This window comes from Haliotis rubra, unplaced genomic scaffold (genome assembly GCF_003918875.1).
Source record: "Haliotis rubra isolate DU_JTF1 unplaced genomic scaffold, ASM391887v1 Scf823, whole genome shotgun sequence".
In the NCBI taxonomy this organism is placed as follows: domain Eukaryota; kingdom Metazoa; phylum Mollusca; class Gastropoda; order Lepetellida; family Haliotidae; genus Haliotis; species Haliotis rubra.
The window spans coordinates 36,612-59,079 of NW_025767550.1; the positions used below are offsets into that span (position 1 = coordinate 36,612).

The 22,468-nt window shown below is 40.1% G+C and overlaps 1 protein-coding gene across 1 annotated transcript; it reads right to left on the minus strand.

The window, feature by feature from the left end:
- Window positions 1-360: 360 nt before the first annotated feature.
- LOC124262134 (monocarboxylate transporter 12-like) lies at window positions 361-6,312 on the minus strand. Its single transcript, XM_046696593.1, is given in 6 exon segments — window positions 361-602; window positions 3,681-3,731; window positions 4,442-4,541; window positions 4,543-5,246; window positions 5,627-5,770; window positions 6,139-6,312. Coding segments are annotated over 6 exon segments (1,275 nt in total). The 5' UTR covers window positions 6,293-6,312; the 3' UTR covers window positions 361-480.
- Window positions 6,313-22,468: the final 16,156 nt, after the last annotated feature.

Below are 22,468 nucleotides of genomic sequence, written 5' to 3' on the forward strand. Positions count from 1 at the left end.
GGTGATTTAGTATACCTTTGAGACCAGTAACGGGAATTATCCAGTTGGGAGGGTTTTCATAGTAACAAGTATCCAGATAATACGGTGTACACTGTGGCACCACATATATCCCATGGTAGCGTCACCATTTAAACGGCCTGCATTAACAAATGTCCGGATTAATAAATCGCAGAGTAAAATTTATTTGAAAACATATGTTCGCCATCAACATTTTAGCGGTGTTCCCGAACAAGCAAGCATCCAGATTAACGATACACTGAATACCAAATGGTTCGTCCAGAAGGAAGGGTTTCCGTATCAGCAAGTGTCCGGATTGACGAGACACTGAGTAATGTCCCTGGATATACATACATGCCCCGCCAACGGGAATCGTCCAGAAGGTAGGGTTTCCAGATTAACTGGACTCGGACTCCCATGGTTGCACTGTACACTGATTAACTAACAAGAGGTTCAGTTCCCTAACACAAACATCGACTTTATTTAAACTTCCAAGGCCTCTCTTTCCGGTAGGGTTGTAGTAAGTGGTGTCTCTCCAACTGAACGTTCTGACCTCGCACAGATCATCAGTAAACCAAGTATGGATGCCAGAAGAAAACACGAGGCTGAAATAGAAACAAATCATTATAAGAGAGCTCTTGTAGACGGAGCGCCAAGGAAGTATGTCGAACTGGCTTGGGAGAGATTATGAAAGGAGAGCGTTGTGTCGAACTAACCATCAATTTCAGATGGTGGAATGTCGAGGGATGTGCTGGACAGAAAGAACTGACACTGGGTCAGTTTCACAGTCAATATCGAATATGCCACCATGATATAAGGTAGCAGAGATGACAAGGACGGGGCGTCAGGGTAGTATATGTGGAGCTAGTGCGAAGAAAATTGAAAAGGGGCTATTTTGGTGTCGAGCCAGCCATCATGTCGAAATCAATACCGAATAGGCGTCATTACGACAAGGTGAGGGATTAGCCTGAAATTCGATATTGATGCATTGTCAAAAAAGAGAGGAGAGGTGTGGATTCAATTGGTTTGATTTCAAAATAATGTAAAGTCAACGAAGGACCTATACGCACAGTAGAGATTACTGTAGAGGATACAGTGTGGATATAGAGACGTCAAGTCATAGTCAGTCCAGAGAGTCGATTGAAACATGGTACGCTTACAGGCAAACTGTATTCCTTTGCGTCCACATACGTGTTTGTCATGACCCGGAGAGCTCGGTTAAAGAGATGGCTTCGACCTAGCATCAACTAATACTGGATTGCTATTGGTGGAGCATCGACACAGGTTTAGTATTGTGACTGATTTAGTATTGATACAGTGGAGTGAGTGAGTATGGTTTTGCGCCCCTTTTAGGAATATTCCAGCAACATCGCGGCATGGGAAACCAGAAATGGGCTTCACCCATTGAACCCATGGAGGGAAATGGAACCGGGCCTTCGGCGTGACGAGTAAACACTTTAACAACTAAAGTACTGTCGGAAATAGAAAAAACTATCTTTAGGCTGTCACTCTGTATCCCTAAAATTTTCACAATTGCAAACAGCATATGTCGAAATAACCCACATCGGACTAACTGGGCGTTCAGTGGGATGCGTAATAGCATATCCAGAAAAGCATCTTTACTCGTAAAATCGGGCAAAACTTAGAAAAAAAATACGTATGGCTGCTGAAAAACAATACATCAGACTATAGATGGGAATTAGGTCGCTCAGCCGGGTATGACGACGGACCGTCGACTCACCTGGCATGTGCTGTGCTACAGCCTACAGGCAAAGGGTCATCTCAAAGATATTTTATGCTTTTATGTGTTTAATGGTGAGTGAGTTTAGTTTTACGCCGCACTCAGCAATATTCCAGCTACATGGCGGCGGTCTGTAAATAATCGAGTCTGGACCTGACAATCCAGTGATCAACAGCATGAGCATCGATCTGCGCAATTGGGAACCGATGACATGTGTCAACCAACTCAGTGAGCCTGACCACCCGATCCCGTTAGTCGCCTCTTACGACAAGCATGGGTTACTGAAGATCAATATTCTAACTCCGACCTTCACGGGTCTGTGTGTTGAATATGTTTTATCTATTGATTAACACCTTACGAGTCTTTCTTTCATACAGTTTATGTTGTGATATGTAAAAGAGTATGATACCCATCGTATGAAATGTCTCAATATATATAGGTGGCATGACCACCAAAAGATCGACTGGATTGGATATTATTTGTAAATTGTTACTACATGCCGTTTTCTTCCCCAGTTTAATTCGCCTGAAGGGTTATTTTATCTTAGCTGATATCTCTATTCCCCCAGCCCGACCTCAACCACTGTCTGCGACACCCGCCCTGGTTTTACTTTTGAGACGACCCCTCCTACCTGTTTCTTTTTATGGTGATAGTGAGCCTCCGTGGTAGCTACATCCTTAATAGTTTCAGTGTTAAAGTTATTATTTTTTATGTCAGCTATCGTTTATAATGAAACTAAGTTTAATTAAATAATGGGCATTTAAAAGGTGTCCTTTGCAATACAATATCATCGCACACTAATTTGCATAAAGCCATGGTCCGTTCCAAATAAGTCACTTTAGACTTAGAAAAAAAAACACATTGCTCATTTCTGCACTAATCTCTCCTCAGTAAAATCTTTTTTGATTTCCTGACAGTACTTTAGGCTACCCACCATCTCTTGTTACAGTGGAAGGGACGAGTAGACGTCTGTAACTATTTCTATGTAGACAGAGTGATGGGCCACTGGGAGAACCAGCAAGGTCAGAGGTATGATCTCGTAAGAGAATGTGGATTTGAATGTGGAGTGGTTTCACCTACTGGCTGCGAGACTGTCCATGCAGAATACTATTCGAGATAAGTGGAACGTTCTGATAGAATATTCGAATAGACGATGTGTCCATATGCTCGTAAGGAGTGAGTTGATTTGAACACAGCCTGAACGGTATTTAAATTAATTCACGGCACAGATGCAGGGTCAGTCGGATGCGAGGACGTGACCACAGGTGAACTGAGTTTCAGGAGTAATTAAACGTACGGACAGTATGCGTACACAGGCAGGCATGGTGGGGTTAGATAGGGCAACAGATTAGGTCACCTACTGTACCCACATACAATGTATACTCTTTAAAAAGTAGGAGAAATTCATTTTTAATTTACGATTGAAAGAATTGGGAGATATATCGGCGTCAATCAATATTCAATGATATTAATGAAGGTTTTGAGAGTGCATCACCACGTGCACTTCCTTATGATCATAGTTGTTTGTACAGTAATCGCTCTTTAAAGATGGTTGGTGGATGACGTGCAATTTGCATGTGGACGATTTTCATTTTCAAAGAAAAAGACGACTAGAAACAAGCACTAACAATGTGAGATGCAAGATGATTATCAAAATTAATTATCAACCTTGAAAATCGTCAAAGAAGAATGACACACCATGCACGTGTATGGGGGTACTGCGTTGTGCACGTGCATCCCATGCGTTGTTTGTAGTGGCGGTGATAAAGAGCAATGTTGGATGGTTCATAACAAGACAGTCTTTGAAAAGTTTCTTTTATGCTTATACAGCCTATCCAGATTGAAAGTTCAGGTCCCCTTCTTTTTGAAGAGTGTATTTGCATTATCCTCTGTCGACCTTAATGCACAAAGTCGATTGATTTTGATACCTTGAATTTCTCACCTGAAAACATGATTGCGATGTGATAATCTCCCGTCGCCTCAAGCAGAATTCCTGAAACAGTGAGTGATGTTAGACGGTTTCTGTTTTCTGGCATGGCGTTTCTGCTTACTGTGAGATGAAAGAAAGGTCTGACAGATCGTAATGACATTTACCCCTACGGTGGCAGCAATGGTTCTTGGTGTGGTATAGGTGGAATGGGTTGTAACCCAAATTCATGACTAGCAATCAATTCACAGTGGACCCCAGATATCCGGAAACCTCACCTACCGAACGATATTTACATGAAATACATGTATTTTCCTGTTCTGTCAGAGGGACAGCCAGTTGCTAAGGGACCAATATTTACAGGAGTCTCCATCACAGACATCCTTAAATTACACAAAGAGGTCAATAAACTTACAGAATAGTATTTGGTCGCAGATGCACCCGACCATGGCGGGAACTTATCGGATTTGAGATTCCACAGGTACAGTTGCGAGGACGATGCAACTGATCCATTCAATGACTGATACATGTCTTTCAAGAACACATACAATACCTAGTGCTTTGAGTAGTCCACACACTTGTAGCGTGCAAACGGCACTGTTCAACTTTTGCTGGAGGCCCACGACCCCATGGCTCAGACATCTGCTTGAATCATTAGGTGCAACTCGAGCGGTAATAGCGCCTATTTCGGCAATACGACAAACTCTCGTTGACCCATATCATTCAACAATGCTCTAAAAGAATTAAAACAAAACGTATTCCAGTCTCTGACTTACCTGCAATGGGTCCACCAATGAGGAACCCTGTTCCGCTTGTAAACATCACCAACCCCATGGCTGATGCTAGATTATGTACTCCCACGATGTTATATGTTATTTGGGTTTAACAGGGACCAGGTTCCACCATTATAAAGTCCATAACAAAACGAAAATATAATCTTCAACATAGACGTTCGTGTTAGTGGGTATAGGAAGTACACAAGAACACTGGTCAGACCATTGACCCCTATGTGCAGAAGCAATGGTCCAATTTGGGGATCCGTTGCAGTAAATCCGAGGCAGATCCTGGACAAGATGCCGCCGATACCATAAAATGATACAAGTGAAGAAGCGTGTTGGAAGGTAGACCCTTGCTTCATAAAAAAGTCAGGCAGGTACAGCTTTAGGATAGAGCTTCCAATTGTGAAAATCAGGATGCTTAACAGATACAAGGAAAAGGCCATGTTTAGGAAGTGTGGTATAGAGCATGAGCGAATTTTCTTGAAGCAGGATTGGCATCTTGAAGCTAAGTTCTCTTGGCTGGTTTCTCTATCTGCCTTTTGGCTCTCGTGACTTTTGCGCTCGTGTCGGGATGGTCTCATGAGAAAACCACACACACAAGACTGAAAGGCAATTGCTCCCAGGAAGAGGAAGGCCCCTTTGAGTCCATACCCGTCCACCAGATGCTGTGTCAGAGGGGGAAGAAGAAAGGTGCCAAGTCCACAGCCAGCTATTCCTATTCCTGTGGCTAGGCTTGTCTGCTTCTTGAAGTAAAACCCGAGCAGCACCAAACACCCGGTGAGGCACAACCCTTGACCAAGTCCTAGAAACATAATTTAAATATTCAGAGTGAATAAAATTACTTGAAATTTACTTGATTTATAGTGTGATGTGTAAATAGTTGCTTCTTTATCACCGAGTGTGTGTTTTTGTTGGGTTTTTATTTTTTATTTTGGCAGTTTGAGAAAACGTATTCATGTTACGTATTAAATTTACAATCTACAATAGCACAGCTTTTATAAATTATTTGTTAACTTGATGTTTGACACTCTAATGTTCATAAAAGCAAAAATATGAAACGATAAAACATCATTTGCTTCTAAATCAGCTTGAAAAGTAATAAGTTGATAAATAGGCATTTATGTAATACTACGCTTACATTAAATTCCATACCCAACACCCGTGACCCCTGTCCTGACTCACCAGCCATCAGGGCGTATGTGAGGAAGAGCCAGCGTATGTCACCAGCGAGGCTACTGGAAGCAAATCCAACGAGGCCAAGCACACCGCTTACTATGACACAACACCGACAGTTCCATCTGTTGATGATGAAGCTGGCCACGGGACCTGAAATAAAGGAAAAGTGAAAAGAACATCAAGAATTCAACATTTATACCAGATGAAATTGGTGAAATACCAGATGAAGTTGTGAACAGAAGCATGGCAAAGAACCATGTAATAGTGACCCTCGGCAATTTCTGCTGAACGAACGTCCCTCCAAAACACTATAATTCTTGCTAATGAGTGCGCTGTTTAAATGCGACAGACTTGTTATAGCACTTTATTTTAATGTAGTACTTTATTTCATGGGATGTGTTGAAAGCTTCTTCAGCCTTGAACAGCACACTTGACAAATGTAAATATTCTTTGTGTAGCGTGAAGTTAATGCTCTTAAGAAAATACCTGAAAGAGAGAAACATGCAGGAGTAGAGAGCCAATCCACGACGTCAGTGTGACGTCATCTTGAAACGTCTCTAGAAGCGCCACGTGCATGACACCGGCAACAAAGGACAGGCCCGTGTTGAGGAAAAGAGCACAAAGTGATGCCACTACCACCACCCATGCCCATGGCTCAAGTCGTTCGGACATGTTGAAATGTCATCTGGGTCTTTCGTTTCCACTATAATGAGAGGCAGGCACATTAGGCATGAACATTCTAAATAGCTACCACGGAGACACGGGAAGCTACATACACTCATGCTCATAATGGTTGTCACACCCGGTAGATAACCAGATTTTCTCACTTTCATGCAATATATATCGTATCCAACTCAAATGTTGTATATGTATGATGAAAATGTGTGTCCAAACACGTCTCCGCAAGTGGATTTTAGTGAAGCATTAACAAAGCATGCAGCATTATATTAGAAGAATTTTCTACAAAATAAAATGCCAGCACCATTGTCACTTGTATTACGTAACCAGATAGTAGGAATTTCAAGAGTTGGCGTTTAACAACCGTGCCCAGAAGTCATGAGTTGCACGTAAGCGTCACAAGCGTACAGAGAATAAATAGGTTGCACCGAATCCTAAGTCATTAGTACCAAAATGCCTACAGACAGACCCCGAAAAACTGACGCAAGGGACAGGGTTTGCGAACTGACAGGGTTCTCTTCCGCCTTGTATGTCGACATCGACGTTTATCTGCCATGGCGTTAAGTGAGTGAGTGAGTTAAAATTTATAGTCACATCGGCAATATTTCAGCCATATTGTGACTTAAAAAGTTACAAATTAACAATAAACCATGGCGTTAAGAGAAAGACAGATTGTGCTTGTTAACTTAAGGTTAAGCAGGCAAACAGTCAACCGTAGGCTAATGGAGAGGGTGTATAACGCAAAAGATCTTTCCGTCGACCACTTCTAACAGCTCTGCATAAGTAACGTCGACTTGAGTGGGCCAATGTCATCGTAACATATTGTTACAACATTGGCGTCATGTCATTTTTCTGGTGAATCAAGATTTCTTCTACACGGGGTAGATGGAAGAAATCGAGTTCGACGATTAACTGGAGAAAGGTTTATGGAAAACTGTGTGGAAGGTTACGTTGCGGGCGGGTTGGCTCTGTTTTGGTATGGGATGGGGTTCATTAAGATGGAAAAACAACTTCGTGTTGTTCATGGCATTTTGGAAAAACATTTGATTCCATATGCACGACAAGTGTACGGCAACAACTTTCTGCTGCAAGATGACAATGCTGCTTCACATCGTGCCAGGGCCATTGGTGCTTTTCTGGAAAGGGAGAGTGTTAACAGATTGCACTGGCCTTCGAAAAGCCCAGACATGAATCAATTGAGAACATTATGGACCCTCCTGGACAGAAAAGTGCGACAGTTGGTAGTACCTCCTGTAAATTTGGATGACTTAGGCACAGCCTTGGTTCGAATCTGGAACGCTACAGGACGAGACATTGTCAGCAACCTTGTTGATAGCATGGGCGACGGATTACCTCCCTTATTGAAGCATGTGGTGGAGCTACTCGCTATTGACTATCATTTTCCTGACAACTGAATGTTCTGAGACATTTATCCTCAATATTCAAATCTGCAACAAATTGGTTATTGAATAAAAACCTAGCTTATTCACAAGTCAATCGTGTAAAGTTAGTAGTTTTGAGGGGAACATGTCTTTGGGTGGTCTTTACTAAAATATTAGCCATACAAGGTTCTTTAGATAATTATTCAATGTTAGTAGCATTGAGTTTCAATAAAGCCATTAAACAAAATAGAACGATTAACAAATGAAAACTGAAAAGCTGTTAAACACAAACACTGAGTAATCAAAGATGGGGTGACAACTATTATGAGCTTTAGTATATATAGAGATCAGTTGTATACATCAAACATACAAGGACAACGAGGGTGTACAATTTTCTAGATACATTATATAATCTCTAACACAGTCATAAGTCGGATGACAACAAGCTCAACGTCCATGGTAAATCATTTTGCTGTACAATCTATGGCAGCCTTTGTATGACATCAACATATCTTTGCAGCTTCCTGTGGAATTTGTACAAGGGTTTCCGTCCAAGCTGGAAAGTGATATTTGACTTACACCCAAAGAAGCCAACCCAAATCTGACAACGAGGGTGTACACAGTCCTAGGTCGGATAACGACAACCTCAACCTCCATGTCAACAAATCATTTTGTCGTGCAATCGATGGCAGTCTTTGTATGACATCAACACATCTATGCATCTTCCTGTTGTATTACTACAAGGGACTCCGTCCAAGTTGGAAACATATCAATGACTCACCCACACCCTGAGCAGATGACAGTGATTCAGAATAGTAGTTTATCAAAGACAGTTTGTACACACTTTTCCATGTTAACTGAACGGGGCTTCTGTTTCCTCTTCTCTATAGTATACCTAAATTGCCCCTGCCGACTTTGGTCACTCTTCTAACAGTAGTTGTCAAAAGATAGCTCTAAGACACTTCCAATGTTAAGGACACTTCCTACATTAATTAAATGCAAAAATACACCTTACGTTTCCCAAACAAGCTCGAAACAAAAGGCCGGTGGTCTTTCTTGTCTAGCCTTTTGAAAATCACGTTTCCCAATGAATGAACTATGGTAGGCCAATGCAGCAAGCAGACAAAACTAAAATTAATTTTCCCTTTCCACTTTGCCTTTGTCATTCCCCTCTCATGTAAACGTTTTGCTGTCCCGATTGGCGGAGGGTCAATGAATGTGTCCACCATTGTAATATTCAGTACAGAGGCAGACCTCCCAGTTGTACTCTCTGGGAAACAGTGACAAACCATTCTGTCTATCCCTCTACATAGTCTCAGGAAATACATTTGTTCGAAAATGTTGTCCGATGCTTTCGGAACACTTTCTCCTTTCTTGTGGTTTAGAGCCTTCAAGCATAGCTTTAGAAACCTTACCAATTACAACAATATCAAAGATGAAGCAATTATTGTTTTGGCAAATTTCCCAAAGGTCCAATTTCTAGCCAACATTAATCTGACGAGGTCTTTGTAACCATTTAATGTATTTGTCCCACAAATGCATTGTTTGCTATTCACCGTTGTGGAACAAGAGCAGATAGTGCCAGTCGCACCCTCTACTGAGTGGGGCCATTGGAGTGGAAAATGTTTTTCAGCATCACCGTAACTGACATGTTTCTATAATGAACAAATCATTGACACAGACATCAGGTTTGGGTTGGCTGCTTTGGGAGTAAGTCAATGAGTGGGAATGAGTCCAATCAACCTTCGCAAATTTCGCAGAAAGAGTAAGTTGAATCAAGCGCTGTTCAAGACGTTGTTTAGGTATACGATGGAGAACATTAGACCATGCACTGTGTGTGGTGGTGTATGATGGCATAGCCCTTCTGTTCCGTCAAAGTGGAAAGATGTGCATCATTGTAGACTTTCGTCGAACGTCAAGCACCTCTTCTTTTAACAGTGATGCTGCTCAAAAGTGACATTAAACCAGATTCATTCATTCTTAAAACTTGATATGGCCCCAGGCCACAGTCCCTTCTTTAGTTTACTAATGGAAGACGAATAGACGAATATAAGACCTATGTGAATGGCCTGTTAAGCCTGTGCAAATGGTTTGGAGTGACTTGTGGTAGCTTTATTGAAATGTATTTTTCCGAAATTCGTACTGTTGCTAGTCACGTGACACCAGACACACTCTCTCCTCACAAATGGCCTGCAGCTGAAGACACGGCTACCAGTTAGAACACTCGATGACTCCCACCTTCTGCCATTAAACCATTTTGGTGATGTCATGCTCTTGTTCAAGGTATTCTAATACAGAGTTTCTCAAATACATTTTGTAAGGTGAAGGTTTTGAAGAAGTAAAATAATTTGCTCGAATCTTTATGCACTAGGGACCATTTTCTTTATAATGTTACCAGCTAATCCCAGAAAATGCCGTGCAAATGTATTTAGAGCTGGATTATTACTGAGTGCGGCGTCAAACATAAACCAACTAACCAGAAAATCAGTATGTATTTCTTATATTGGTGTTAATGTTTTTGAGGGTCATGTGCCAAGCTGCATTCACGTGTGGCAGATTTAATTTCTTTATTTCTGGTCCGTGTGAAATAATCCTTACAGTGGTAAAAGAGTATTTCGTCGTATTGTTTGAAAACAAGATAATTGTACATAATGTTACATGAAAGCTACTTTATTCTGTTCTAAAAATACTAGGAAGGACAAGGAAATATAATTCATAATTGAGTAAAACAAACGTACTATTGCATGAATTGCGTGTAAAGGGATGTAGAACTATTCACTGACTTACCGCAAGGGTGATCCTAGGTATATGCGAGATCAGAACTTTGGCCTTTGAAAATGACCTATATATCTGTATATAACATATTCACTGCACGTACACAGGGATGTGTCTTGACGTCTTTGTCTATTGCAGCAGCATTAACTCTGACTATTTCATAGCAACATAACGAATTGTTATTGGCTGAAATCCTATCAAACCACACAGTGTTGGATGATATGAGATGTTTCACCGCTGATATGCATGTGATGTTTGCAATATAAGACAAAATGTCAACGCTGGTTTTAATGAATAATTACAGTTGAAGGAATTTGTCAATCGATATTTGATTCACCTTATGTTCAAATTCCATCTGGTCTCTCGGCGCCGTATGTGACTATTATGGTAGCTGTTTTAAGCAGTAGCTATGTTTGATAAATATGTAAAATATATTTGTTTGGCTGGTTGTTTTTCTAACTCGTAAGATAGCGAGGAGTGAGGGATGGTGGGAGAGTTGCCAGTATTTCAACTATGTGACGGCATCCTGTATTAGGGTCGTGACAGATAGAACATTGACAATGATACAGACAAAACAGCGTTGCATTGGAAACTATGAAATAATCTCTCGTACCCAAGTCAGACTCGCCCTAGAGTTTCATACATTTTGGACATCGTTAACCAGACACGCCATTTCAGGTGGGACGAGAAATGCGCCATATGTCACTATGAGCAAAAGTTCCCGGATTTTGTGTGAGATGATGAGTGAGTGAGTGAGTAAAGGAGGGAGAGTTGGAGAGAATTGCCAGTATGGTTTAACGCCAGTTTTAGCAATACTGTATGAAATACAGAATTAGTTAGTTTCAATTAACTGTTTGGGTGGATTCTGGACAGCAAGCGTAGATCAGTGCATCGCTACGATTTTGAAAGCAACCTGTATATCCTGGAGGTGTTAGTAAGTGAGTGAGCGAGTATGGTTTTACGCCGCTTTTAGCTATATTCCAGCAATATCACGGCATGGGACACCAGAAATGGGCTCCACACATTGTACCCATCTGGGAAATCGAACTCCAGGTCTTTGGCGTGACGAGCGAACGCTTTAACCACTATTCTACCCCTACTTAATTCTTACTTAAGTATTAGAATTTACAAAGAAAGAAGCTGATATAGCAGATTGAACGGTTTCTTTCCAGCTACATGACAGTAGCCTGTAAATAATTAATATGGACTTGTCAATCCAGTGATTTGACATCATGCGCATTTAGTCAATAGAAAATTCACCACTAAATGTGTTTATAAAGTCAAAGCGATGCTGTACTTGAAGCTGTTCACTCACATAACCTTATGCTTGCACTAGAGAGTGTAGCTGGGGTCGTGAAAGACCCTATGACATGTAAAATTCACAGTAAAGCAACGCTGTACTTTAAACTATGAAATCATCCTATCATTTTCAGCTCAGGCTCAGCCCAGATCTGTACCCGTTTGTGTGCATTCTTAAACAGGTGTTACGGTGGAACGAAAAATGCGTTATATATGTAAGTGTTAAGTTAGTCTGAATTAGAACAATTGTTAGTTTCAGTTTCCCATTATGACTATGCTGGATCCCACACGTTGGTGGCATGTGGCCTCACAACAAACATTAATAGAATGATTTGTAGAAACAGAAACCTTTGGTAAATGAAACTAACTCGCAGCTCAGAACTCACCACTAGCTTTCTTGGGATGTAGTCACACAACTCACCACTAGCTTTCTTGGGATGTAGTCACACAATGAACCGGTGTAGCGGGACAGCGTGCTCCCCTGCTGAAAATATCCACCCACAACACCTTTAACAAGAGAGGCAGGATAGTTGTTTCTGTCCAGGATTACACATCCCCGCCAGCATTCATCCGAAATTCACGTCACGTTTTACGACCAACACATGTCTGCATTAAAATATTAGTGATTCAAGATTTACGCCGCACTCAGCAATATTCCAGCTATATGGCGGCGGTTTGTAAATAATCGGGTATGGACCAGACAATCCAGTGATCAACAACATGAGTATCATTCTACTCAATTGGGGACCGATGACATGTGTAAACCAAGTCGGCAAGCCTGACAACTCGATCCCGCTAGTCACCTCTTACGACATGCGTGGGATCAATTCTATGAAGCTTTTACAGCACCGGGTCCGGTTGATTCACGGATCTGTAAAATACTGTGAGACCAAATCAGCTGTTGTGTTTCAGGTTCCCATTCAGACTAGACTCGTCCTTGGTCGTTTTGACGACTTTGGAGAAGATGATTTCAATGAATACTCAGAGCCCAAAACGAATTTTGGCTTTCCTGTTGATTCGTCTCACTGTATGCTTCAGTAATCAACAGCATGAGCATCGATCTACGTAATCGAGATTTGACGACATGTGTCAACCCCATCAGCGAGCCTGATCTCCCAATCCCGTTAGTCGCCCCTTGCGACAAGCATTGGTTTACAGATATCAGTCGTCGCCGTTTCACCAGTCACGTCCATGTACCGTAGGCGCGGCAACGTACAAAATCTGGACATATAGATGTAACCTTCACCTTCATGTAAATGTCAATGTACGAAGCATGGACGGAATAATGTAATGAACGTTACTCGGCGCCCCGGACGTTCGACCAACTGTCGCAAGCATTGCAAGAGGAATGGGCCAGAATCATTCTTTTCTGACAATTATTTTATTCAAATTCTTTAGCCACGGTTGTTTAGACACTATTTATTGGCCACGATCCCTTTGTCAATTCTACAGTACAATGCATCCATGGGATGCTTTAGTGACTTTGGATGTTGATAGGATTTGTATGACTGCTGTTAAAAAGACACGTGTGTAGGTAGAGCGACTTTGGTTTCGCTGACATGTACAATTTATCGATCTCTCTCGTGACTTCATGCCAGAAAGTTAAAACAATGGTAAAGTTAAAACAATGCTGTCACTGCGCATTGTTTTACCTGTATGTGCGAGGGCCTGTCACAAGCACCAGCTGTTCATACAGTGTGTGAATTATGTATCAATGTGTCATGGTTTGATGTTAGTATAAACACAATATAATACAGTACGTTGTTACTATCAGTATGATATTTCCCATTAAAAGCACGCTGGATATATTTTTCCATTGATCCCAGAGCCCCTTCCAAATTTGTATATTATATAAAGAGATGATCATACCTTGTTATAGCCTCATAGTGTTCCCCCTCTCACCTCCACGAATAATACAACATAAACAAAACAATCCACACCCAGAAACCAAGATTAAAGAGAAAAAATACACACAAAACAAAACAACAAGAAGCAAGCATACACAATACTCTAACCAACAAACCAACCCACTTGATGAAATAAATTGCACCCATCCGTCCATCCACCCATCCATACACACACACACACACACACACACACACACACACACACACACACACACACACACACACACACACACACACACACACACACACACACACACACACACACACACACACACACACACACACACACACACACACACACACACACACACACACACACACACCGCCACAGGGTCACATACACACACAGGCTAACACGCATGTACACAGACGTCCCTTGCGTGTTAAAGGAACTATACATTCAATACTCTAGTGTGAGTTTACCATGCTGATATGGCATTTGTAATAATGGATATCAGTATATGATCTTAATACAAGCCCTTTGGTAGTAGGTTTCCCGACAGGATAAAGTTAAGGTTATCAGTTACACCACTGTCTCAGGTTTCTGTTTGAACCATATTAAATGCTGTCACAATCGGACTGATAAATAATCGACTCTCTGGTCATATATATTTCAATACACACTTAAACTGGAGGACGGGTGGTAGAATGGGCCCCGTTCTACCAATGCTGGTCATGTCGAGCCCTGTGCATTAAATTGTATCTCCACAAAATTTATTAGGGGGTGGGTATTGCAGAGAGTTTTCATATTGCGATATATTGCGATGCGAAAGCATATATTGCGATATGTATTGCAATATATTGCAAGAAGTATTTTAAACATAAAACTGAAAACTACTTAAAATCGAGTTAATGCTTGATTTATAAAGCAAAAACACAACAAAATAACTATGCTTGATTAAGCGTTAACAACAACCTTAAATAATGACAAAATAAAAGTGTAAATAATATTTGGTACAACCGAAACAAGGAAATATCCGAAGATTTCCGAGTGTTATGAAGTTTTCCGAATGCAAGTCGAAATACCGGTTTTGATCACCGGTGCATCGCAATACGTATCGTTTTCATGTCTGAACCGGTAAATACCGGTAAACCGGTTATATTGCGCAGCCCTAAAAATTATATTATGTACTACATTTTTTACTTGATTTTGACATATGTACCATTTAAATAGCCTAGAGTCTTATGCCCAGAAGGCGATGGCTCATGGGCAAATCTGGTAGATTGATTACTTGTTTAATCTTTCTGCTGGATTATATCATCCCAGTATCCTTGGAGATCATCTTGTATATCGTTTTTATGACACTCCGTGGTGGGTGGGCAGCTGGGATGATGAATCTTTATACATTAACATGGAACTTGAAACCCCCTGAGAAAAAACGTCAGCTTGATAACGATCAAATCACAAATGATAGTTATAGACCATTAAAATAGGTAGACTACTGGCCAAGATATCTAGTGATAGAATCTCCAGATAAAAAACAATTAAACTCAATAGGTTTGCTGTATCTAAAGCAGTGTATGGTATTGCAGGAGACGTTAAAAATATCAAGCAAATGAGATCTGGGTCGTTGCTCATAGAATAGTAAACGACAACAAGCAACTAACCTGCAGTCAATTGATACGTTGGCTGGATTCCCTGTTTTAGTGTCAATCCATCGTACACTGAATTCAAGTAAAGGCATAGTCAAGGATCGAGATCATCTTTTTGGAGTACATGACGGAGCTTGACATCATGCTTGAACTCAACGATCAAGGTGTTACGTACGTGAAACGTTTTACGAGGCCTCAGAATTCAGAAGTGGTTCCAACAAACACATATTTGTTTTCATTTGTCTTTCCAACTGCACCAATATCAAACAAAGCCGGGTATTGCAATCTTCAAGTTGAATTGTATATTCCAAATCCACTGAGGTGTTTTAAATGCCAGAAATTTGGTCATGGGATAAATTCTTGCTCAAACCCTATAACTTGTGCTCATTGTGGGGGAGCAATCTCATGTCACAGAAGACTGTACAAACAACTGTGTCAATTGTTCAGGAAAGCATTCCTCCTCATCAAAAGATTGCCCGGTATGGAAGAGGAAATGGAAGTCAATAAAATAGAACATTCTCAAAACATCAACTATGCTGAAGCTAAGAAACTTGTTCCATCTGTTTATCCAAATGACTCGTATGCTTCTGTTACTAAAAGTCCACTCACGACCACAGTCTCAGTTGAATGTTAGACAGAGCTGACATGGATAAAATATACTTCTCCCGAACCCATCCAAAATCAAGAATTGTTGACACGAGGAGAATCAGCTACACAGACTGCAGACGTGTTACATGCTAAAGTGACGTCATCTCAACCTCAATCCCTGCCTTCGTCACTGAAGGAACCCGCATGTCCAAAGACTCAACTAGGTAATAGAAAGTCCTCCGACACATGTGTTCATTCAAAATCCTAATCAGATTCGTGTCAATCAAAATCTGTACATGGAACTCATAAACAAACTGTGAGGAGAACCCAAAAACTAAATAGAAACAACCAAAGCGATAGACTCGCTAAAGGTTCAAAAGATGAGATCAGCTTTCTGACAAGTTTGGGTCCCTCGAAGATATGGATATAGCTGAACTTATCCATCATCGCTCATGGAGTTCATCGACTTCTATATCAAGGCGTGGAAGATCACCGATAAATGCACCCAAGTCATGAATCATTCACAAACTATAGAACAGTGGAATTGTAGAGGGTTAAGAACTAATTTTAATTAATTGCGGCTTTTAGTCCACGATTTTGCACCACGAGCATTCTGTCTGCAGGAAACGTATTTGAAACAGACAGATACTTTTAATTTACGTCAGTACGATGCATATAATTATGTTTCACCTCTAGGTGACAGTGCTACTGGAGGATCTTCAATCCTTGTTAAACAGGACGTTATTCATAGCCCTGTAACTCTTACAACTAATCTCCAAACTGTTGCAGTGAGACTTACTCTTCACGTTGCCTTTGCATTATGTTCTCTGTATATTCCGCCTTCTTCAACACTCCACCAGTCTGATCTTCAATCTCTCTATGATCAACTTCCGAAGCCGTGCATTGTAATGGGTGATTTGAATGGCCATAACCCACTCTGGGGTGGTACAAATACTAACACTAAAGGTAAATTACTAGAAGATTTTATATCAAATAATGACCTGTGTATATGCAATGATGACTCAAGCACGTATGTGCATCCTGCAACCGGCACCTACTCTTCTCTGGATTTGTCTAAGAAAATTATCCATCTGATTTTACTTCTTACACGCGATGGATTTTTCATAAGGCAGACTGGTCCTTGTTTCAAACTTTATGCACATTCAAACTAAGACCCGAATGTTTCAGTGATAGAGCTGATCAAATTCAGGCATTTTCTGACGTTTTAAATGAGATAGCTGCAGAGTGTATACCACAATCCTCTACAACTCCACATGTACGGAAGCCGTGGTTTAATGCAGACTGTAAACAGGCTAGAAAAGCGAGGAAAAGGGCAGAGAAATATTTTCGACATCACCCGACTGTCCATAACTTAAATAAATTTAAAATACTAAATGCGAAGACACGTCGTACCTTTAAACAAAACAAACGGCAATCTTGGAGGGAATATGGTTAAGAGAATGAAAGGCAAAGGTTCAAAATCTGCTGTTCACCATCTTAAAGATGGTGATAATGTAATTACTGACAAATCTCAAATTGCTAATAAAATTGGCGAAACTCTTGCCAAATATTCTTCATCGGAAAATTATGTTCCTGAGTTTCAGAGGTATCAGAAACAACAGGAAAAGACAAATCTCAATTTCGAATCAATAACGGTGAAGATTATAATGAAGTCTTTTTCTTTACATGAGCTACATACTGCTCTTGAGCAAGCTCATGACACCGCAGCAGGTGATGACAATATACATTATCAGCTACTGAAACACTTACCTGAACCATGCCTGATCACCCTTTAAGATATATTTGAACAACTATGGACATCTGGGGATTTTCCTCCTTCGTGGCGTAATGCAATTGTAGTACCCATTCCAGCACACACAGATCCATCAAATTACCGGTTGATATCTTTAACCAGCTGCGTCTGTAAGACCATTGAACGAATGGTAAATAACAGATTAATTTGGTATCTCGAAACCAATAACAAAATTACAAATATACAATGTGGTTTCGGAAAAATCGTAGCACTATTGATCATTTAGTACGATTGGAATCCTATGTTAAGAATGCGATTGCAAGTAAACAACACGTAGTATCAATTTTCTTCGATTTGGAGAAAGCCTACGATACTACCTGGAAACACGGCATTCTAAAATATTTACATGACTTTGGTTTAAGGGGTCGTTTACCTCTTTTATATCTCAGTTTTTAACAGACAGGCAATTTAAAGTCCGAGTGGGATCAACCTTGTCTGATCATTACAATCAGGATCAGGGTGTCCCACAAGGCAGTATTTTTTGTCTGTTACCTTATTTAGTATTAAAATAAACAGCCTGTCAAGGGTTTTAAATGATTCAGTTGATGGATCACTTTTCGTGGATGATTTTAATGTTTCTTGTCGTGGTAAAATATGCATACAATAGAGAGACAATTCCAATAATGTCTCAATAAAATTCATAAATGGTCAATTGAAAACGGTTTTGAATTTTCTAAATCTAAAACAAATTGTATACATTTTTGTAGAAAATACAAACCGCATAAAGACCCAGAACTATTTTTAAATGGTACACCCATCAAGGTTGTCAAAGAGGCCAAGTTCTTGGGACTTATTTTTTGACTCTCATCTGACTTTCTTGCCACATATTAAATATTTAAAACTAAATGCCTGAAGGCACTCGACTTGTTGAAAGTTGTGTCAAATTCAAAGTGGGAGGGATCAAGCTACCCTCTTACATCTATATCGATCACTGGTCCGTTCCAAACTTGATTATGGCTCCATTGTGTATGGTGGAGCCTGTAAAAGCAACCTTAAACTTCTTGATTCTGTCCACCACCAAGGTTTAAGACTTTGTCTTGGATCCTTTAGAACTTCTCCTATTGATAGTCTCTACGTTGAAGCAGATGAGACATCTCTTGCACAACGCCGTATAAAACTATCTTTACAATATATTACAAAACTGTACTCTAACAAATCTAACCCTGCATATAACTGTGTCTTCACTCCCTCTATGAGGATTTATACACCAAGAAATCTGCTCTTGTTCTGCCTCTTGGGGCTCAGAATTAAACCATTCATTTCTGCTGCCGGCATTGTTCTTGAAAATATATCTCCGTCCGTCTTCTTTCTTCTCCTCCTTGGCAATTGGTAAGGCCACAATTCGATCTAATATTAACTTCATTTAAAAATCAGACACAAATTACTTACAATATAAACAAGAATATAATCAATTAAAAGTAAATATAGTAATTACAAAATCCTTATTTACAGATGGGTCCAAGGATGGTGGCGCAGTAGCTTGTGCGACTGTCATTGGATCCAGAACAATATCTTCTCGACTACTGTATAATAGCTCTATTTTTACAGCAGAAGCAAACGCAATACTAACAGCTCTTAAATATATTAACAAAAATAAACAGTACATAATCTTTTCTGACTCTCTTTCGTGCCTTCAGGCTATAAAAATCTTTCTTGTAAACATCCACTTTTATTAGAAATTATTGAATTGTATAATGAGCTTGCAACTGGCCAATGAGACATTGTCTTTTTGTTGGTTACCCAGCCATGTTGGTATTTCTGGGAACACAGTGGCTGATCTTGCTGCAAAGGCAACACTCAACAAATCTGTGACAACACTTCTTATCCCATACTCCGATTACAAAGCTAGCATTAGAACCTACATCCGTGATCTGATGCAGAAGAAGTGGGACACCCAAGTAGGTATAAATAAATTACATGAAATAAAACCCTATATCGGTTACACTTACTTTGGTTGTCAGTCCAGATTTGAAGAGGTCATCATACGACGATGTCGTATTGGCCACACAAGATATACTCATGCATACCTAAATGAATGGTGAGGATCCTCCATTTTGTATCCCTTTGTGATTAGAGAACCACGGTCAATCATGCCCTGCTTGACTGTGTTGAATTCTCCATCATAAGGGATAAATATTTCAATGTGAAAACAGTTAAGGATCTTTTACCACTGTTAGTTTTCATTTTTAATTATTGTTTGTTTGTTTTTTAAAGAAATTGATTTAATTGATGAACTTTGATTAAGAGTTTAACACGTCACAATTTAATTCTGGACTCAGAAAAGTCCAGAAACTCTCCGCACTGTGGGCACTTTCTGACAAGGGATTTGACCAAATTAAACATGCAGTTGTTATGAATATATGCCAAGGATGAAAAAATGAAAAAAAAAAATCTCAAAAACTTTAAATTTAATCTCGCTCGCCCATCGAACAGTGGCCCATGGGCGACAATGTATAATTTCGATCAGAATTCATGTTTGGGAGGTTGTAAATGAATGAGTGTATGTTTATAAGCATCATGACACAAATTTCAACTCATTTTGACTTAATTCGACTAACTTAGAGCGATATTAAAAAATCTAGCCCATGGGCGAAAAATATGTTTGCCCATGGGCGAGAATATTTACTTTTACTCAAAATACATGTTTTTCCATGTTTTGGAGGATGTCAGTGAATGAGCGTATGTTTAAAAGTATTATGAAACAAAATTCAACTCATATTGACTTAATTCGACTAATTTAAAGCGATATTAAAAACTCGCCCATGGGCGAAAAATATGTTGGCCCATGGAGGAGAATGTTTAATTTCGATCAGAATTCATGTTGGCGGTTGTAAATGAATGAGTGTATGGTTGTGTATGGTTTTACTTTTATTCAAAATACATGTTTTTCCATGTTTTGAAGGTTTTAAATGAATGAGCGTATGTTTATAAACATCATAACACAAATTACAACTCATTTTACTTATCTGCTAATTTACAGCGATATTTAAAAAATCTGCATTATTTACGGTAACATGGATTAGCTAATAGTGCATTCCTGGGAGACCCATTATTCACACGATCTCTCAACCATACCCATTGCCGGTTGAGCCAAATCATTTTCAACTCTTGTTTTTCTTTAAAGTGGCTTTCTCTGGCTATAGCTATCAGCACACCCCAATCCGACCAGCTATCAGTTGTATTGAAAGCTCTCGCCTATTGTTTCATTACTTAATTGTTTCACGGATAGGTATGTAGTCACTCCAAATTCACCATATGTGCATGACTGTCCTCTCCGACGTCCGCGCCCACCTCTCAACCTAGCAATCTCGATCCACTTTCTGCTCACTATCAAGCCATCTATAACTTCCACCTCTCTCTCCAACCACCTGTCTTCTCAGAGGTCCGTGCGCCTCTATTTCCTTCATTATTTCACACCAACTCTACCTCCCAACAACTACTGTCTCCTCCGAGGTCCACACGCCTCCAGCCACCCGCCGCCCCTCTCAATCCCAACAACCATAACAAACTCCACGGTCAAGGCCGCCCATAGCCCCTCAATTACTACACTCGCTCAGCCTGCCTTGCCCCCTCAATGCCCAATACCACCCCTTCACCCCACCCACCCTAGAAGAACTTACATGGTCCCTTCATACGTTGGCGATTGTGCACAAATTTAGCCATCACTTAAAAACACAAGTATCCTACTATTATAAACCTGGTATTTCTAAATTTACTTCAAATGTTTTGAGACTTACATTACCCTCTCAAGAAGACAAAACTGTGAAACCCGTGAAGGTCCGGGTTAGAATTGGCCTTCAGTAACCCATGCTTATCGTAAGAGGCGACAAACGGGATCGGGTGGTCAGGGCTTGGCTGACACATGTCATCGGTTCCCAAATTGCTCTGATCGATGGTCATGCTGTTGATCACTGGATCGTCTAGTCCAAACTCGATTATTTACAGACCGCCGCCATATAGCTGGAATATTGCTGAGTGCAGCCTAAACCTAAACTCACTCGCTCACTCACTCCAAACTGTGAAATTGGGAACACCTCTAGCTACCAGCAATGTCAACAAGAACATAATGGAGTCCATGCATCAATACATCTTCAAGACTAAACGAATTGATAAATTATTCTAGACCAATATCTGTAAACAAATAATGAAATGTAACTGCAAGTTCAAGGTTCCTAAGAAGGTACAATGCACATTTATCTCTACCTCATGTAATAATGTCTATCTCTGATTGATTCACGTGACCTTGAACAAATGGTGGAAGGGAAAAAGGTCATGGAAAAAGTCATAGGAAAAAAGTCATGGAAAAAGTCACAGGAAAAAAAAGTCATGGAAAAAAAGTCATAGGAAAAAAAAGTCATAGGAAAAAAAAAATCATGGAGAACAAGTCATAGGAAAAAAAGTCATGGAAAAAAGTCATAGAAAAATAACTATTTTAAAACATCATGTTCTCCAGTTATTTGTTTTGTTTTATACTATTTCACTTTCAAGTTAATTATTCCTTTAGTGTGACGCTGTAAGCAATTGGATCTTATCAAAACAGGAGAAATGAACAGAATATTATTTGTTTAGTTCTTAACGGATTGTGGGATTAAAAGTCACAAGTCACTTGATTGTTTGTTTAACTAGCTTTGAGCTTGACGATATCAATTCGATTAATGAACTCATGGGATTATCAGTTAATGCTTTACTCAAATGGCTCCTTCTTGCAGCTAATATAAGACACGCTGGCCGTAAGACTGATAGATACAAACTCTTCACGGCTGGAACATTCGGTTAAATAAAATGTGCTAGGACAACTGACTGATATAGTGCT